A 14,364-nucleotide genomic window follows, 5' to 3' on the forward strand; every position below is an offset into this window, starting at 1 on the left:
CCCCCATTAGCTCCAGCTTAATGGATTAAAGGCACCCAGCCTGGCCTCCCACAGCCCAGCTCCCTGCCCCTGCCGGCCGGACTCCTGTGCCCTCCCTAACCCCCTGGCAGCTGGGCACACCTCTGTCCCCCTCCTCCTCCAGCTTGACCCACTGACCTTATTGCCAGGCAACCAGCATGTGGCAGATGGCGAGAGAAGGAAGCGGAGTTTGACAGCTGGGGAGGAGGGCGAAGTCAGTGAGTGCCCCATATCTCCCCCCTCCCCCCCGCCCGTGGAGCTGTGTGGTCACACATGTGCCATCACACACAGCCAGACACGCACTCCCCGGCGGGAGAGGCACCCAGTTGCCTGCACGGGCAGCCATGTGCAAGGAAGAGGCGGGTGGGGCCCGAGTACATGGACCGTTGCTCTGATGCAGCGCAGCAGGAAGGTGGGGCTCTCTGGCTGGGTGCATCTGGCGGGGCAGGGGCAGGAAGGGTACATCGGTTCGCTTTGGCGGGGAGCAGTGGGGTGGGCTGCTGGGGGGATGGACCCACCGGGCTGCTGGCCAGCGCAGGAGGAGGGAGCAGTCAGGTTCCCCGGGCTGGGAGGATCATTGTTCCGCTCTGTGTGATGGGTCCGTTCCAGTCCAGCAGCGCACAGGAGTCGCTGATGGGCAGCGGTGCACGGTCCGTGGCGTGTGCTAGCAGAGTTCCCGGAGGAAGGGCAGGGTCTTTTCGACCCGCGTCTGACCCCGTGCGCTCTCCTCTCCCTGCAGGCTTTGCCCAGAATGGGCTGTGTGTATTGCAAGGAGAAGGGGTCGAATAAAGGCCAGACAGAGAACGGCGATGGCACGACCAGCTTGGCATCGAAATCCCGCTACGGCCCCGACCCGACCCAGCAGAATCCCGCCAGCAGCTTCACCCACATCCCCGACTTTAACAACTTCCACAGCACACCCGTCAGCAGCGCCGGCGCCCCCTTCATGGGCCCCAGCCTCTATCCCAACAGCACCTTGAACATGCGTGGAGGGGGGATCACAGGTCAGTCTCCATGGTGCCCCTGCAGTGGGGCTCTAGTGGATGGAGCACTGGGCTGGGAGTCAGGAGACCTGGGTTCTATTCCCTGGCCTGCTGGGTGACCTGGGCCAATCACTTCCGTGCCTCAGTTTCCCCGCTCACCCTGCATCTATCAGACTGTGCAGGGCCTGGCGCGACTTGACCTCAAGCCATGACTGTAATACACAGAGTGATGGTGGCAGCTGGCAGCAGATTCCTCACTGCCCTGTCTCTGTGTCTCGCAGGCGGGGGGGTGACCCTTTTCATTGCCTTGTACGATTACGAAGCCCGGACGGAGGATGACCTGACGTTCCTGAAGGGGGAGAAATTCCACATTATCAACAATACGTGAGTGTCCCATTCAAGGCAGGGCCCCTCCCCTCCAGGAACGCTCTCTCTCACCCCCGCCACGAAGTGCAAACGCCCCCGGGTCTGATGCTGCCTGGGGCTCCCCGCCCCACGCGGCCCTGCTCCGAGAGCAGCTTGGCTGGGGGATTTCACAGCCCATTGGCATTTGCACCACAAGTCCATCCAACCAGCTAAGCCGAGTTAAACCCACTGGGGACCGGGCGGGGGGCCTGAGCCTGTTGCTTGCTGCGGAAGACCTTGCTCCCAGGTCTAAGCTGGCTGGCCCTGGTGGGGCAGGCTGGGAGCAGCTGAGGCGTGGCTCCTCCTCTGACACTAATGTCGGATGCCACGTGCCGTGGGAGCGGGACAGAGGGGCTCAGCGGGGTCTCCAAGACGGGCTGCGTGCCTGCCTTCGCGGGGGACGGGGCTTCCTCGCAGACTCTCACGCCGTCTCTTTTGGTTCCACAGCGAGGGCGACTGGTGGGAGGCGAGGTCCCTGAGCACAGGGGCCACGGGCTACGTCCCCAGCAACTACGTGGCCCCGGTGGACTCCATCCAGGCGGAAGAGTGAGTAGGGCAACCCTGGGCTGACTGGGGAACCCGCTTGACCGCTGGCGGGGGGCGGAGGAGGAAGCCAGTGACCCAGGGACGTCCAAGAGATGCTCCATCCCCCACAGCACCCTTGGGGCAATACAGACCCCTAGCCAATCCCTCCCCGGCCCCCAACACACACACAGGATCTGTACCAAGGCACCCCAGCTCTAGGAGTCGCCTCTCATTATCAAACCAGCTGGGGGACACAGTGGTAACCTGCTTCCAGCAGTGCCTGATGCTTCAGGAGGTGAAATCTCCCAGGATGCACCTCGCCGGCAGGTGGGAGGGGTATTTCCTTCCTGACCCCTGTAACATCAACTGATGCCCTGGAGCATGAGAGTGGATTACTCCTAACTTAGCCTAGATAAATATTCCTGTAGTACCTTCTGCTCCCAGATCCCCAAGTGCATTGCACCCATTACTAAATTCATCCCCACAGCCCTGCTGGGAGGTAGGTAAGGTTTATTATCCCCAGTTTGCAGAAGGGAAAATTGAGGCAGAGAGAAGATAAAAGGCTTCCATCCTGTGATTGGGCACCTGAACTCCTATTTAACAGCAGGGACCAACATTGAAAAAATGTGGCCTCAGCAACTTGCCCAAGGTCACTCTGAGGGGCGGAGCCAGGAATAGAACCCAGGAGTCCTGACTCCCTGATTTTTGTTTTAAGTCTCAAACATACTGCCCCACCCACTACCTCCTGTGCCTGCGTGTACATCAGCTGCCCAGCTACCATATTCTGACGTATATTTCAATTGCACCTAGAGGCCCCAGCTGAGATTAAGACCCCGCTGTGCAGGGCGCTGTATGTATCGAAGTAAGAGAGCGCCCCGCCCCAGAGAAGCTGCAGTCTAACTAGAGAGACAAAGGCTGGGAGAACAGATGCTGCATTCTCCCCATTTTACAGATGGGAGACTGAGGCTCCGGGAGAGTCAGTGATCTTCCCAAGTGCTCTCAGGAAGCCAGGAGCCGACCCAGGCCCTGTGTCTTCGTTTGAGAGTCCAAAATCCTTCCCTCCCCTTTCTGGATCCCCGCGGCAGGCGGGGTGTAGGTGAGCCGTGGCTGCCAGGTGCCCCTGGCATGTTACTAACCCTCCCTCTCCTTGCCCTCCACGCCAGGTGGTACTTTGGGAAGATGGGGCGAAAGGACGCTGAGAGGCAGCTGCTGTGCCAGGGCAACCCCCAAGGGACCTTCCTCATCCGGGAGAGCGAGACCACCAAAGGTAGCGGCCGCACCCCTCAGCATCCCGGGGGGGGGTGTGTGTGTCTGGGAGAGGCAGCAGGGGCCAGGATCCTTCCCCACATCTGCCTCCACACCGGCAGCCAGCCAGCTCCAATAACGGGTGTGACAGTGGGGGGGGGGGGGGGGATATGATTCCCAGCACGCAGCAGCGACCCAGGCCTGCAGCAGAGATTCCTCTCTCCCCCCCCGCGGCCCCGCGTGCCTGGGGAATAGCCCCCATCTGAATCCCCCGTGGCTCTCCCATACAGCAGCACAGTGCCCCCTGCTGGTGTCCACTCGCTGCTCCCACCAGGCACCCTGCCTGTGTCTGTCTCCGGCCCCATCCCTTTGCTGTCGCTCCCCAGGTGCCTATTCCCTGTCCATCCGGGACTGGGACGAGACCAAGGGCGACCACGTGAAGCACTATAAGATCCGGAAGCTGGATAACGGGGGCTATTACATCACCACGCGGGCCCAGTTCGACACCATCCAGGAGCTGGTCCAGCATTACAGAGGTAAGGGAGGGGGGGCGAGCCAGGGATGGCACTGGAGGGAGCGTGGCGTGGAGAGATGGGTTCGGTCCTGGAGCCCACAGGGCCTAGGGGGGTTGAGGGCGGCAGTTGTGGCGTTGGCCTGTGCAGACCCAAGTAGGGACGTGGGTGAGCTGGCGGGTGCCTGCTGCGCGTCTTGGAGATGCCGTTGGCCTTTCTGCCCCCTGCCCTGAAATCCACTGGCCGTGGCCTTCACGAGACGCCTTCGCCCCAGCCCGAGAGCAGCCCCCAAATCGGAGCCAGAGGGAATCCCAGCCTGTGGCAGCCGCAGAAGCAGGGGCTTTGGCTCGGAGCGGGGAGGGGATGCTCCTGAGCTGCCCCAGAGCGGGGGCTCCGGGAGATGTCTCCTTCCTGCGCGGGATGAGCCCTTCGGGAACCTGTGCCCGGGTTGATGGGCCTCTGCTAATTCCTTGTGCTGCAAACGAAACTCGCCCCGGCTGGAGCTGCTGAGTTCAGGCTCACCACAGCCCCTCTCCTCCCACCGTGCCTCCCTCCTCATCTAGCAGCACCCCCCGCCCTCTGGCATCCTATGCCAGCCAGAGCTGCCGAGGGGGGGCTCCTTTGGTCGCTGCCCTCCCCCCACCCCAACACTGATCACAGATGCCAGCCCGTGGGAGCAATGCACGGACCGAGGGGGTCAGACCAGTGAGGGGTCCCCAGCAACCGCACGCTGGCTGGGAGACGGCCGAGCTCCGCAGTCACCGTTCGGTGCTGGCCGACGTGCCAGGTCCAGCTCGGCTGGGAAACTCGGGGCCGGGCCGCCCAGGGAGTCAGGCCGGGCTCAGACTGGGGCAGCACAAGCTTAGCAGGCCCCACTGGTGGGTAGAACAGAGCTCTGGCGGGCTCCTCCCCAAGACTCGCACTCAGCTGAACTCCCGCGCGATCCTCCCGATTGCAAAGCCCGGGCGTGATTCCTTAGGGGATCCCCTGCAACGAGCCCCCCACCTGCCGCTGCTTCTCCTGCAGCACAGGCCTGCTGCCCTGTGAGCAGGGCCCCGGCGTGACCCCCCCGTGTGGGGCAGGTGAGAGGCGTGGCTGTCCTGCCCCCCGGGGCTGGCAGGGATGTGTTTTCTCTCTCCCTGCCCTTGAGCGCCTCGTCTCTCCGTCTGTGCTCTCATCTCTTTCTCTCTTTCTCCTCGCTCCCTCCTTCCCTCGGCTCTGTCCGCAAGAGCGAGCTGCGGGCCTGTGCTGCCGCCTGGCCGTGCCGTGCCACAAGGGGATGCCCAAGCTGGCAGACCTGTCTGTCAAAACCAAAGACGTGTGGGAGATCCCGCGAGAGTCGCTGCAGCTGATCAAGAAGCTGGGCAATGGGCAGTTTGGGGAAGTGTGGATGGGTAGGACTCTCCCGGCGAGCGGCGGGGGCTGAGCCAGGAGGGGAGGGGAGAACCCCAGGCCTGCAACCAGCCAGGGCGAGGGGAGGCACACCGAAGACTGGATCCATCCAGGGCATCCCAGGAAGAGACAGGGCTGCTTGTTGGCGTGAGACTTCATGAGCCATCTGCAGGGTCTCCTGGTTAGCAATCTCGGCAGGACTGACTGACAGCCCTGGGGACTGAAGTCCCTTCTCACCACTCGGGCTGGGCTGGCCAGGCCAGGGCGTGGGGGCACCACTTCTTTGCTGTGGATGCGTGGGGGGCTTCCCTCCCCAGACTCTCTCCAGCACGAGCGTCTCGCTCGCGCACACGGGAATGGGCTCAAGGAAACATGCTGCTGAAAGCCATCAGGGGAGTTACCCTTGGATCCAGCCTAGTGCCACCCCTCCCCTGCTGGTGGGGAGCACCTGATCGCCTGCTCTGGGTTGCTCTCTGCTGGTTTTAGGGCCCGGGACAGCGAATCTGTGGAGGGAGGGAACAAATCAATCAATTAATCCAGACTCAGCCTGGCCTCCAAGCCGGCTGCATGGCACTGCCATTTGCTCCTGGTTCTGCCCCACTCAGCAGCCAGACCTGGCAGCCAGTAACTCCTCTCTGTGCACCTGTCCGGAAGGCGGGTCCGGGCAGCCACAACTGATCCGTCGTCTTGGGGAGGTGGGGGCTGCAGGGCAGATCCAGGCCGGACCTGTGTACCCACAGGGAGACCCTGCCCTGGCAGGACAAACCCACCCCTGCTATGATCCTACACGTTGCATCCCGGGAACGCAGGTGAACAGCGCCAGCTGGTGGACAAGTCAGCCGGCGCCAAGGCAGGCGATCAGTCAGAGCCTGGGCTCCCCTCCTCCGCCTCTCAGCCCTTGTGCATGTGCATGCCGAATTCATCCCATTCTCCACTCCCCCCTTCCTCTCTCCCGCCTCCTCCCCGTCATCCCATCCCCTGCAGAGTTCAATGACGGTCTGTGCCATCTACTAACCCGGGTATGCCCCAATATGAAGCCCCAGACTATGAGCCTGTCTAAAGACGCCTGGGAAATAACACGGGAGTCCGTAAGCTTGGACAAGAAGCTTGGCATGGGCTGTTTTGGAGACGTCTGGATGGGTAAGGCGGGCACCTTGCAGCGGGAGGACGGGGCCGGGGCCAGAGGCTGGTTATTGCAGGGCTGGGAGAGGCCGGGGGCGGGGGGGGGTGTGATTCCATCTGGTCCCCACCAGACCCACAGGTTCTGATTAGCCACAGTGGGGCAGGACTGAGGGTCTCTGCCCATCAGATGTGGGGCGGGGGTCTCGGGGAAGCCTCTCTGAAGTTTTCCAGCCCATATGGGAGTGGGGGAAGGGAATTCACCCCATTCCAAGTGGGGCGCCTACACTGGGGGGAGGCTCTGGGGGGGACTTTCAGACCCCCGTCCCTGAAATGGGGTGAGACATGGGCACCCACTGCCTGCCCACTGCCTGCCCACATCCCTTGCCCATCCCATGTTGGGGGGGAGGGGGGGCGCTGACCTGGGGATCTCTGCAGGGAAGGGGTGCGAGTGACTCAGGGTTTGCTACGTACCCTGGGAGTGACGAGGGTTTCTCTGCTGGGCTCTTCATCCTGGAGGCATCCCCCCCCCCCTCCCTGAACTGGCACTGACCGACCCCCGCCTGCATTGCCGTTGCCGGGCGGGGCGGGCGCGCCGTGACGCTGTCCCCCTTCCCGCTGGCTCCAGGCACGTGGAACGGCACCACCAAGGTGGCAGTGAAGACGCTGAAGCCGGGCACCATGTCCCCGGAGGCCTTCCTGGAGGAGGCCCAGATCATGAAGCTGCTCCGGCACGACAAACTGGTGCAGCTCTACGCCGTGGTGTCGGAGGAGCCCATCTACATCGTCACCGAGTTCATGAGCCAGGGTGAGAGCGTGGGGGGCAGCGGCAGCTTGGCTTCCTACCCCAGCTGTGTCCGCACCAGGGCAAGGGACTTGGCGAACACAGCGACTTCGAGCCGGGGGTGGGGGGCAGGGCTGGAGGCTCCCGTCCTGATGCTCCCTCTCCCCTCCCGCAGGGAGCTTGCTGGATTTCCTGAAGGACGGGGATGGCCGGTTCCTGAAGCTGCCCCAGCTGGTGGACATGGCAGCCCAGGTACCGGGGGATGGGTCCCGGTGGGGGCGGGAAGCGGGAATCGCCAGGGCCGGAGATCCAACATCTGGCCAGGTCTCGTCTGGGAGGGGGCTCCTTGCAACCTGCCCAGCCCAGCCGCCTCCTGAGTGGGGAGGGGCTGGGACTAACCCCCAGGAGGTGAGGGGGGGTCTGCATCCCAGCCAGGCTGGGAGGGGGGGGCTTTCCCAGGGCACCGGCGTTCTCACCACGCGCTCCCCGCCCGCAGATCTCGGCCGGCATGGCCTACATCGAGCGGATGAACTACATCCACCGGGACTTGCGTGCCGCCAACATCCTGGTGGGCGACAACCTGGTGTGTAAGATCGCGGACTTCGGCCTGGCCCGCCTCATTGAGGACAACGAGTACACGGCGCGCCAAGGTGGGCCTGGCTGCGGGGGGGGGGGGGGGCAGGGCTCTCGGGCTGTGCCCAGGGCTGGGAGTGGTTGGGTTCCCCTCTGCCCCAGATGGACCGTGGGGCAGTGATCTCCCCAACCCCATCCTCCCGCAGCACCCACGTGCCAACGCTGGGGGAGGCGAAGGGGCCACGGATCCCCCGCTGGTGTCGGACCTGAGGAGCCCTGCGCCCTAGCTGGTGGCGGGCATCCTGCCCCTGCGGGGGTCTCATCCCCTGCCCCCACCCCATCTCATCCACCTCGCCTCCCCGCAGGTGCCAAGTTCCCCATCAAGTGGACGGCCCCGGAGGCTGCTCTCTATGGGAGGTTCACTATCAAGTCGGACGTGTGGTCCTTCGGCATCCTCCTGACTGAGCTCGTCACCAAGGGCCGCGTGCCCTACCCAGGTACGGCTGTCTGGCGCCAAGAGGCTTTGCCCCGCTGGCTCTGCCCCTTCCTGCTGGGGTTGTTCGTTAGTGGGGGCTGTGGGGACTTGTGCTGGTCCAGGGGAGGGAGCAGGGTCTAGTGGTTAGAGCAGCAGTCTAGGCGTTGGGTCTATTCCCAACTGGGAGGGGAGTGGTGGTTAGTGGGGTCTATGACTGGCTCTGCCACTGGCCTGTGGGGTGACCCTGGGCAACTCACAGCCCCACTCTGTGCCTCAGTTTCCCCATCTGTAAAATGGGGATAATGCTGCTGACTCTGTTGGGGAAGTGCCCGGAGAGCTACTGATGAGAAGCGCTGTAAAGGAACCAGGCAGCATTATTAGCAGTTAGAGCAGTGGGGCCTGCCGGTCAGGACTCCTGGGTTCTCTTCCCATCACTGACACTACTGATGTGCCCACTTCCCTCATGCCTCAGCAGGGTGGGGCTATACCACGTCCCTCCCTTCCCTAGGAAATCCCCATCACTAATGCCCACAAAGTGCCTCCTAGCAGCAGCCCCGACTCAGCCGCTGTCCTTGTTGCTCAGGCATGAATAACCGGGAGGTGCTGGAGCAGGTGGAGCGGGGGTACCGCATGCAGTGCCCCGGCAGCTGCCCCCCCTCCCTGCACGAGTTGATGGTGCAGTGCTGGAAGAAGGAGCCCGAGGAGCGCCCCACTTTCGAATACCTCCAGTCCTTCCTGGAAGACTATTTCACTGCCACAGAGCCTCAGTACCAGCCGGGGGACAACCAGTGAGCCCCTCTCTCCGAGCCAGCCGGCCGTGCCCAGGGGCCCTTCCCTGCAGCGGCTGCACCGGGCCAGGACTTCCCAGGTGGCACTGGGCCAGGACTCGCCGTGCCAGCCGGCCGCGCCCAGGCGGCACCAGGCCGGGACTTCCCTCTTTGTACAGTCTGGGCCAGACCCTTTATTTTACCGTCCCCTTTTGGGGGTTTTGTTACTTTCCTGCCGTCTGCGCTCCCCTCACTCTGCCCTGGGGGGGTGGGGGGTGCTTTGCACAAATGCCTCCTATTCTAATGAGGATCCCAGCCCAGGGCCATGGACGGGGGGGGGCTGAGTGAGGCTGCTCTGTAGCCCCCCCCTGTTGGTCCTCCATGGAGAAATCCCCCCCCGCCCTTTTGCAGCTGCCTTCAACACCTAGCTCTTAATGCGAGAGGAGCAATGAGGCCGTGCTGCCCGCAGGGGCCAGAGGCCAGCCCAGCCTGCAGACATTGGGAGCGTCCCTCCAAGCTCAAGGGGCCCAATGTGGGTGCCCTGGGTTTCGGAGGTGGCAGTGGCTGGGCCCGCTGTGCCTCAGTGGCCTTGGAGGGGGCTGGACCAGGGCCATTTCCCCCCCCCCCCCCCAACTGGATTGCAGCAGCTTTGGAGTGTGTCCGTCGGGTCATTCCGTCCTCGGGCTGACGGCTGCGCCCGGTCTCCGGCCCCCCGACTCTTGGGCGTCAGCCTTGTGTTTGTCCCTCTGGCCAGCTGCTGGTGGCGCCAACTCCAGGAGGGGGGCACCATCTGCCACAAGTGCCTGGGGCGGAGGAGGGGGTCTTTGCTTCCCATGGCCTGGGCACCCCGCAGCACCCCCATACTGAGTCAAAGACCTTGCTGAAGCTTGGCCGGAGGCTGGGAGAGGGGATGTGTGGAAGGTAGCCAATCCCCCCGCCCCTCGCAGCCCAGGCAGGTGCCCTTACCCCTGGGGGGTGGGGACAGGTTGGTGGGGGCCTTTCCGTCTCTAGGAGCCCCCATCTCACTCGGGAGCTGGGGAGGCTGTTGCCCAGCCTGTGCCACCACGGCGAGCCCCTCGCTGCCAGTCCTAACGTGCTGTGGGGGCAGAAGCCCATTGCCGGCCGCTCCCCCAGGGAGCCCTCGAGCCTCCTTGGGTAGCATTACAAAGCCTGGGGGTCAGGAAGTGTCTCCGGGTGGGGGCAGCACCCCACCCCCAGCTCATCTAATCATCTCCTGTGGCAGGGACTAGCACGACCCCCCCCCCCCCGCTTGGCCAGGGGCACACTCCGGGCTCTTGGGGTGCCTGGATGTGGGGCCACCATGGCGCGGCCCCGTCCTGTGCGTCTGCCCAGGGGTCCCATGGGGCAGCTGGCTAGCACAGGGGAAGGACGGGGCGGAGGGGTGACCCAGCTGCCGATTTCTTTGCTGAGAAGCTTGGCCCTTTGCTTGTTCCCCGGCAGTCCCTAGCGGACAGATGGAAGCCGAGCCCCATGTCTTCTCTGCCCTAGCACAGCGAGGGGGCAGGGGGGGCTAGATGCTCCCATCTCCATTCCCCACATGTGGGCCCCAGTTGAGCAGTGCTGCCCTGAGGCCTTCTGCCCTGGCGATTGCACCAGCAGGGGGCGCTCCCCTCCCGCCCGCGCGCCCCCAGGGCCTTGCACCCTTTTGTATGTGACTTTCTGCCAAGCTGTTCGTTTATTTATAAGACTTTAACAAACCCCTTTGCCCTCCTCCCGGGGAGGGGGGGGTCCCAGTGCTCCCTGGGGCTCAGGGAGCTGGCTGGGAAGCTGGGGGGAGGGGGAATATTCTATGTTTTTCCTCTCCCTCCCAGCTTGTAATTCTTGCTTTTGTTTCTTTTCCTTAGCCAGAACCAAATTGTTAAAGCCATAGACTGCTGCCCAGGGGAGGAGAGCAGGCAGTGCCAAATGCTTCTTAAACTGGGGGGAACAACCCCAAGGCTGGGCTGGGGGGGTCCCCGATTTAGCCTTGTGGGGGGCAGATGTGTGGTGTCCCCCCCCTAGGAATCCCAGGCCCTGTTCCCACCAGAAGGCACTCAGGGGCAGGGAGGTCATTTCCCCCCCCCCCCCCCCCCGGCGAGCCCAGCCCCTGCATCTCATGCTAAGGGTGGAGCGAGGCTCCACTCTGGACCAGCCTCAGTGGAGGGGTGGGGGGACAGGAGCAGAATGTGAATGCGATTGGCGCGGGGGAAAGTGCCACCCACTCAGCCTGAGTCTCAGAGAGGCCAAGCTCCGGCAGCCCCCCCTTGAGCCAGGGCTGCGTCCAGGCTGTGGAGCCCCTCTGAGCCAGGCACCGTGGTACTGGAGCCCTCTTTATTCCAGGGCGTAATTTATAACCATTAACTTTAATTCTCCTTTGACGACATCCAGTGGAGGGGTCTGACCTGGCTCCTGCAGCCAGCCGAGGGGGGCTCGCTCCCTGCCGCTGCGGGCTCTGGTCCTTGACTGGGAGATGGACACAGGGCCACGGGCCAGCCTTTGGCCCGTCCGCCCAGCTACAGCACAGAGCGTTCGAGGCCGCGCCTGCCTGGGGGAGTCCTGCCGAGGCTCCCTGCCCATGCTGCCATGGTTTTTTTTAAATCGATCTGTAAATAAAGAGAAATAAACCTTTCTAACAAGCGGGGCATGGTGTGGTTCCCTGGGGGCCCTGTGGGGTTTGGAGCGGGGAGCTCTGAGCCCGTGGGGTTAAAGGACTGGGCTGTCGGCTCTAGGGACTCAGGGTTAAGTCTGAGATTAAAATAGGTTGCGTTTCAGGAGAGGGATTTTGGCCTAAACCAGCCCCCCCGCCCCAGGGAGGCTCTAGGCTGGAAGAGGGAGGAGAGCTGGGGGTCCTGGTTGAGCTGGGGAGGGAAGCCCGGGGCTGCTGGCTGGCAGGCCCCATGGACGTTGACAGAAGCACCACGCAGGTGCAGACCCAGCTGGAATTGCAGAGGCTGGGTGTGTGGCAATGCGGGTCTGAACTCCTCCCCCTCTGCCACGGGCTCCCCGTCCCCTTGCCCAAGGCTGGAGCAGCAGGCCTGTTCCCCTGCGGTAAGGGAGCAACTTGCAGGAGGCTCTGCGCCCAGAACGGCACAATTCGCTGCACTGGTGAGAGGGAAACTGGGAGCGAAGTGGTCCCAGCTCCCGGCCTTGCCCCCTCCTAGCCGTGGCTCCCCCCACCAACTCCTCCGCTGTGCTCTGGCACCGGTTGCAATTGCTGCCTGGCAGCTGGTGACGCAGAGGAGCAGGCCCTAAAGCTCCTCTCGCCTCCCCCCAACTGCCAGGGTGTTAAAATCCTCCCTAAAAACCATCTGCAGAGAGGCCATTTGGTGCAGAGCCGCTTCCCAGGGAGCCGAGATTAACACCAGTCCTGGCTGGAGAGAGAGCTGGGCTTTGCTGCTGGGGAGGGCCGGTTCTCAGGCTAGAATACAAATGGCTAGAGCCCCAGGTGAGAGCGCCGGGGGCTGGCGAAGGGAAAAGCCGGCCCCGTGCAAACAGCTGGGCCACGTGGCTCCTAGCAGGCCCAAATGTGGCAGAGCGTGTTCCATGCAGTCGGCTAACACCCCCGGAGCCACACGCCTGCCCAATGACGCATGCAGAGGCACTGTCAGGCAGGCTGGTTAGCCGCTCTACCAGGGCTCCCGTGCTCCCAGCCAGAACCCTCCACCTGCCCCGCTGCCCCTCTGAGCCCAGGGCTTTGCGTTCGCCCCAGGGGGAGATTTGGGGGGGAAATCGGTCTTGCACCAGCGGCGTTGCCGGCCCTTGCTGCAGGCGCTGGCTTCCGAGGGCCCCAGCTCCTGCCGTCAGGCGAAGGGGCGAGACACTCAGCTGCTTGCTTTATTATTATTTTTTTAATAAGTTCTAGCCCTCCAGACTTTGGCAAAAATCTTTAACTCTCGCCCCTGGAACGGCTCAAACACCAGAGAGAAACTAAAGAGACCCCCCATTTACTGTTGGTTAATGGCACGCGGGTTAACCTTAGGCCCTGCTTGGCTGCGCCGTCACCCTCTGCACAGTGGACACGGAGACCGAGAGCCAGCGGCCTCCCTTCGGGCAGGAGTCGAGCCTGCAGCAGAGAGCGGCCCCTGTGCAACGCACGCTCGTGTGTGTTTGTGCCAGTGGGGGGAGAGTTGTGGAAGGCTACAGCCCCCCCCCACCTGTATGGCAGGAGGCTCCCCCTAGTGGCCCTACTCAGATTTGCACCATAAAAGCTATTTTTTTTAGCTGCCTGCTGGCACAGAGCAGCTGCTCGGTATCTTTGCTATGGAAGGAAGGGAGGAAGTTCTAATCCTTGGAATTGCACAGCCCTCTTGTCGGGGGAGCTGTGCAGGCCCAGGGCTGAGCAAACAAGGCCCCCTATAAATAACTCTCCTTGCGACCGCGGGGCCTCAGGCGGGGTCTGGCATTCAAAAGCACCCCTGGAAACGGCGGGTTTCTCAGAGACAGGGCTCAGGGGCAGCGAATTCGACAGCCATGGGGTCATCCTCAACACGGGCAGCTGCTCTGAGCTGTCAGGCTGGGATGTCTAATAGACAGGATCTCAGCTAGCCACAGCATGGATTGATCCCTCCGTTGCCTTCCTCTCTCCGGCTACCTGCTGTACGCCCTTCCCAGCAGCTCTCTGCCACGGTCCTTACCCCGTTACGCCTCCGCCTACCCACTGGTTCCCTGTCCCCCCAGGAGGAGGGTCATGGAGGCAAAACGCAGCAGGAAGCTGCTGCCTCTCCTCGCGGCGCAGGGCGGGGAGGGACACGACTGTGCTGGGCTAGGAAACTGACGCAGAGCGGGCCCGAAGGAAGCTCTGAAGAGCCAGCGGGTGTCAAGGGAAGCGCTAACGAATGCTGGTGCTTAGCAGTGACACCAGATTCAGGCCCTGATCCTGCCCCCGGGCCCAGGGCAGGGCTCGGGCCCAGCCTGTACGCTCGCTCTGGAATCCCTGGCCCTGCTTAGACGGGGAGTCGAGGTGGGATGGTCGCTGGCCACTGCAGACCCAGCCCCGGCCTTACCACGGGCTCCGCCGGCTCCCCCAAGGGCTCTAAGGGGATCGCCTGGCAATGAGTTAACACCCGTCTCGTCCACACTAGGCTTCGCAGCCCTGGTTACTGCCACACGCTGACACCACGTCTTAAGCCTTCTCTGGACACGGCCTGTGGGCTCAGTGCTTCCTGCCGTGGTCTCGTTAGATTAATTCCCGATCTGCCTGCGCGGTCACAAGCTGGGGGGGACCAGCGCCCGCACCACCCGGAAACAGCTGCTCGCTGCCAGGGCATCCCGCAGGCTCTGCGCTGCTCCTCTCCGGGGGTGAGTCAGCCTGTGGGTCTGGGCAGGGCAGGGCAGGGGGAGCAGGCCTGGGGCGTGTCCGCTGAGGTGAGGGGGGGGGGGGTGTCTGGTAACCAGGCCTGGTGGGGAGGATTGAAAAGGCTGAGACGCGACACCTTCAATGGGGTGGCAGCATTTGTTACCGTTCAGTGAAGGGGCCCCAGGTCCCCCGGCTTGAGGCTGGAGGGGAAAGGGTCACCCTGCTGTGCACCAGGCCTGGCTGCAGGGCGGTGCAGGGCCCAGCTGTGGC

At 63.5% G+C, this 14,364-nt stretch overlaps 1 protein-coding gene across 3 annotated transcripts in view; it reads left to right on the forward strand.

The window, feature by feature from the left end:
• The window catches only part of FGR (FGR proto-oncogene, Src family tyrosine kinase), a 37,131-nt gene extending 25,692 nt beyond the window's left edge, over positions 1-11,439 (forward strand). For 2 of the 3 annotated variants that reach the window (XM_044997757.1, XM_044997758.1), the window contains exons 3-13: positions 758-1,022; positions 1,283-1,385; positions 1,854-1,952; positions 3,095-3,198; positions 3,563-3,712; positions 4,918-5,082; positions 6,828-7,007; positions 7,159-7,235; positions 7,480-7,633; positions 7,922-8,053; positions 8,615-11,439. In XM_044997757.1, the coding sequence (XP_044853692.1) occupies positions 770-1,022; positions 1,283-1,385; positions 1,854-1,952; positions 3,095-3,198; positions 3,563-3,712; positions 4,918-5,082; positions 6,828-7,007; positions 7,159-7,235; positions 7,480-7,633; positions 7,922-8,053; positions 8,615-8,823 (1,626 nt within the window). In that variant the 5' untranslated portion in view covers positions 758-769 and the 3' untranslated portion in view covers positions 8,824-11,439. Of the gene's footprint in view, positions 1-757; positions 1,023-1,282; positions 1,386-1,853; positions 1,953-3,094; positions 3,199-3,562; positions 3,713-4,917; positions 5,083-6,064; positions 6,221-6,827; positions 7,008-7,158; positions 7,236-7,479; positions 7,634-7,921; positions 8,054-8,614 lie in introns of all 3 variants that reach the window. The other variant, XM_044997759.1, reaches the window with a different exon arrangement.
• Positions 11,440-14,364: the final 2,925 nt, after the last annotated feature.

The sequence above is a fragment of the Mauremys mutica genome, chromosome 23, assembly GCF_020497125.1.
Source record: "Mauremys mutica isolate MM-2020 ecotype Southern chromosome 23, ASM2049712v1, whole genome shotgun sequence".
NCBI lineage: Eukaryota > Metazoa > Chordata > Testudines > Geoemydidae > Mauremys > Mauremys mutica.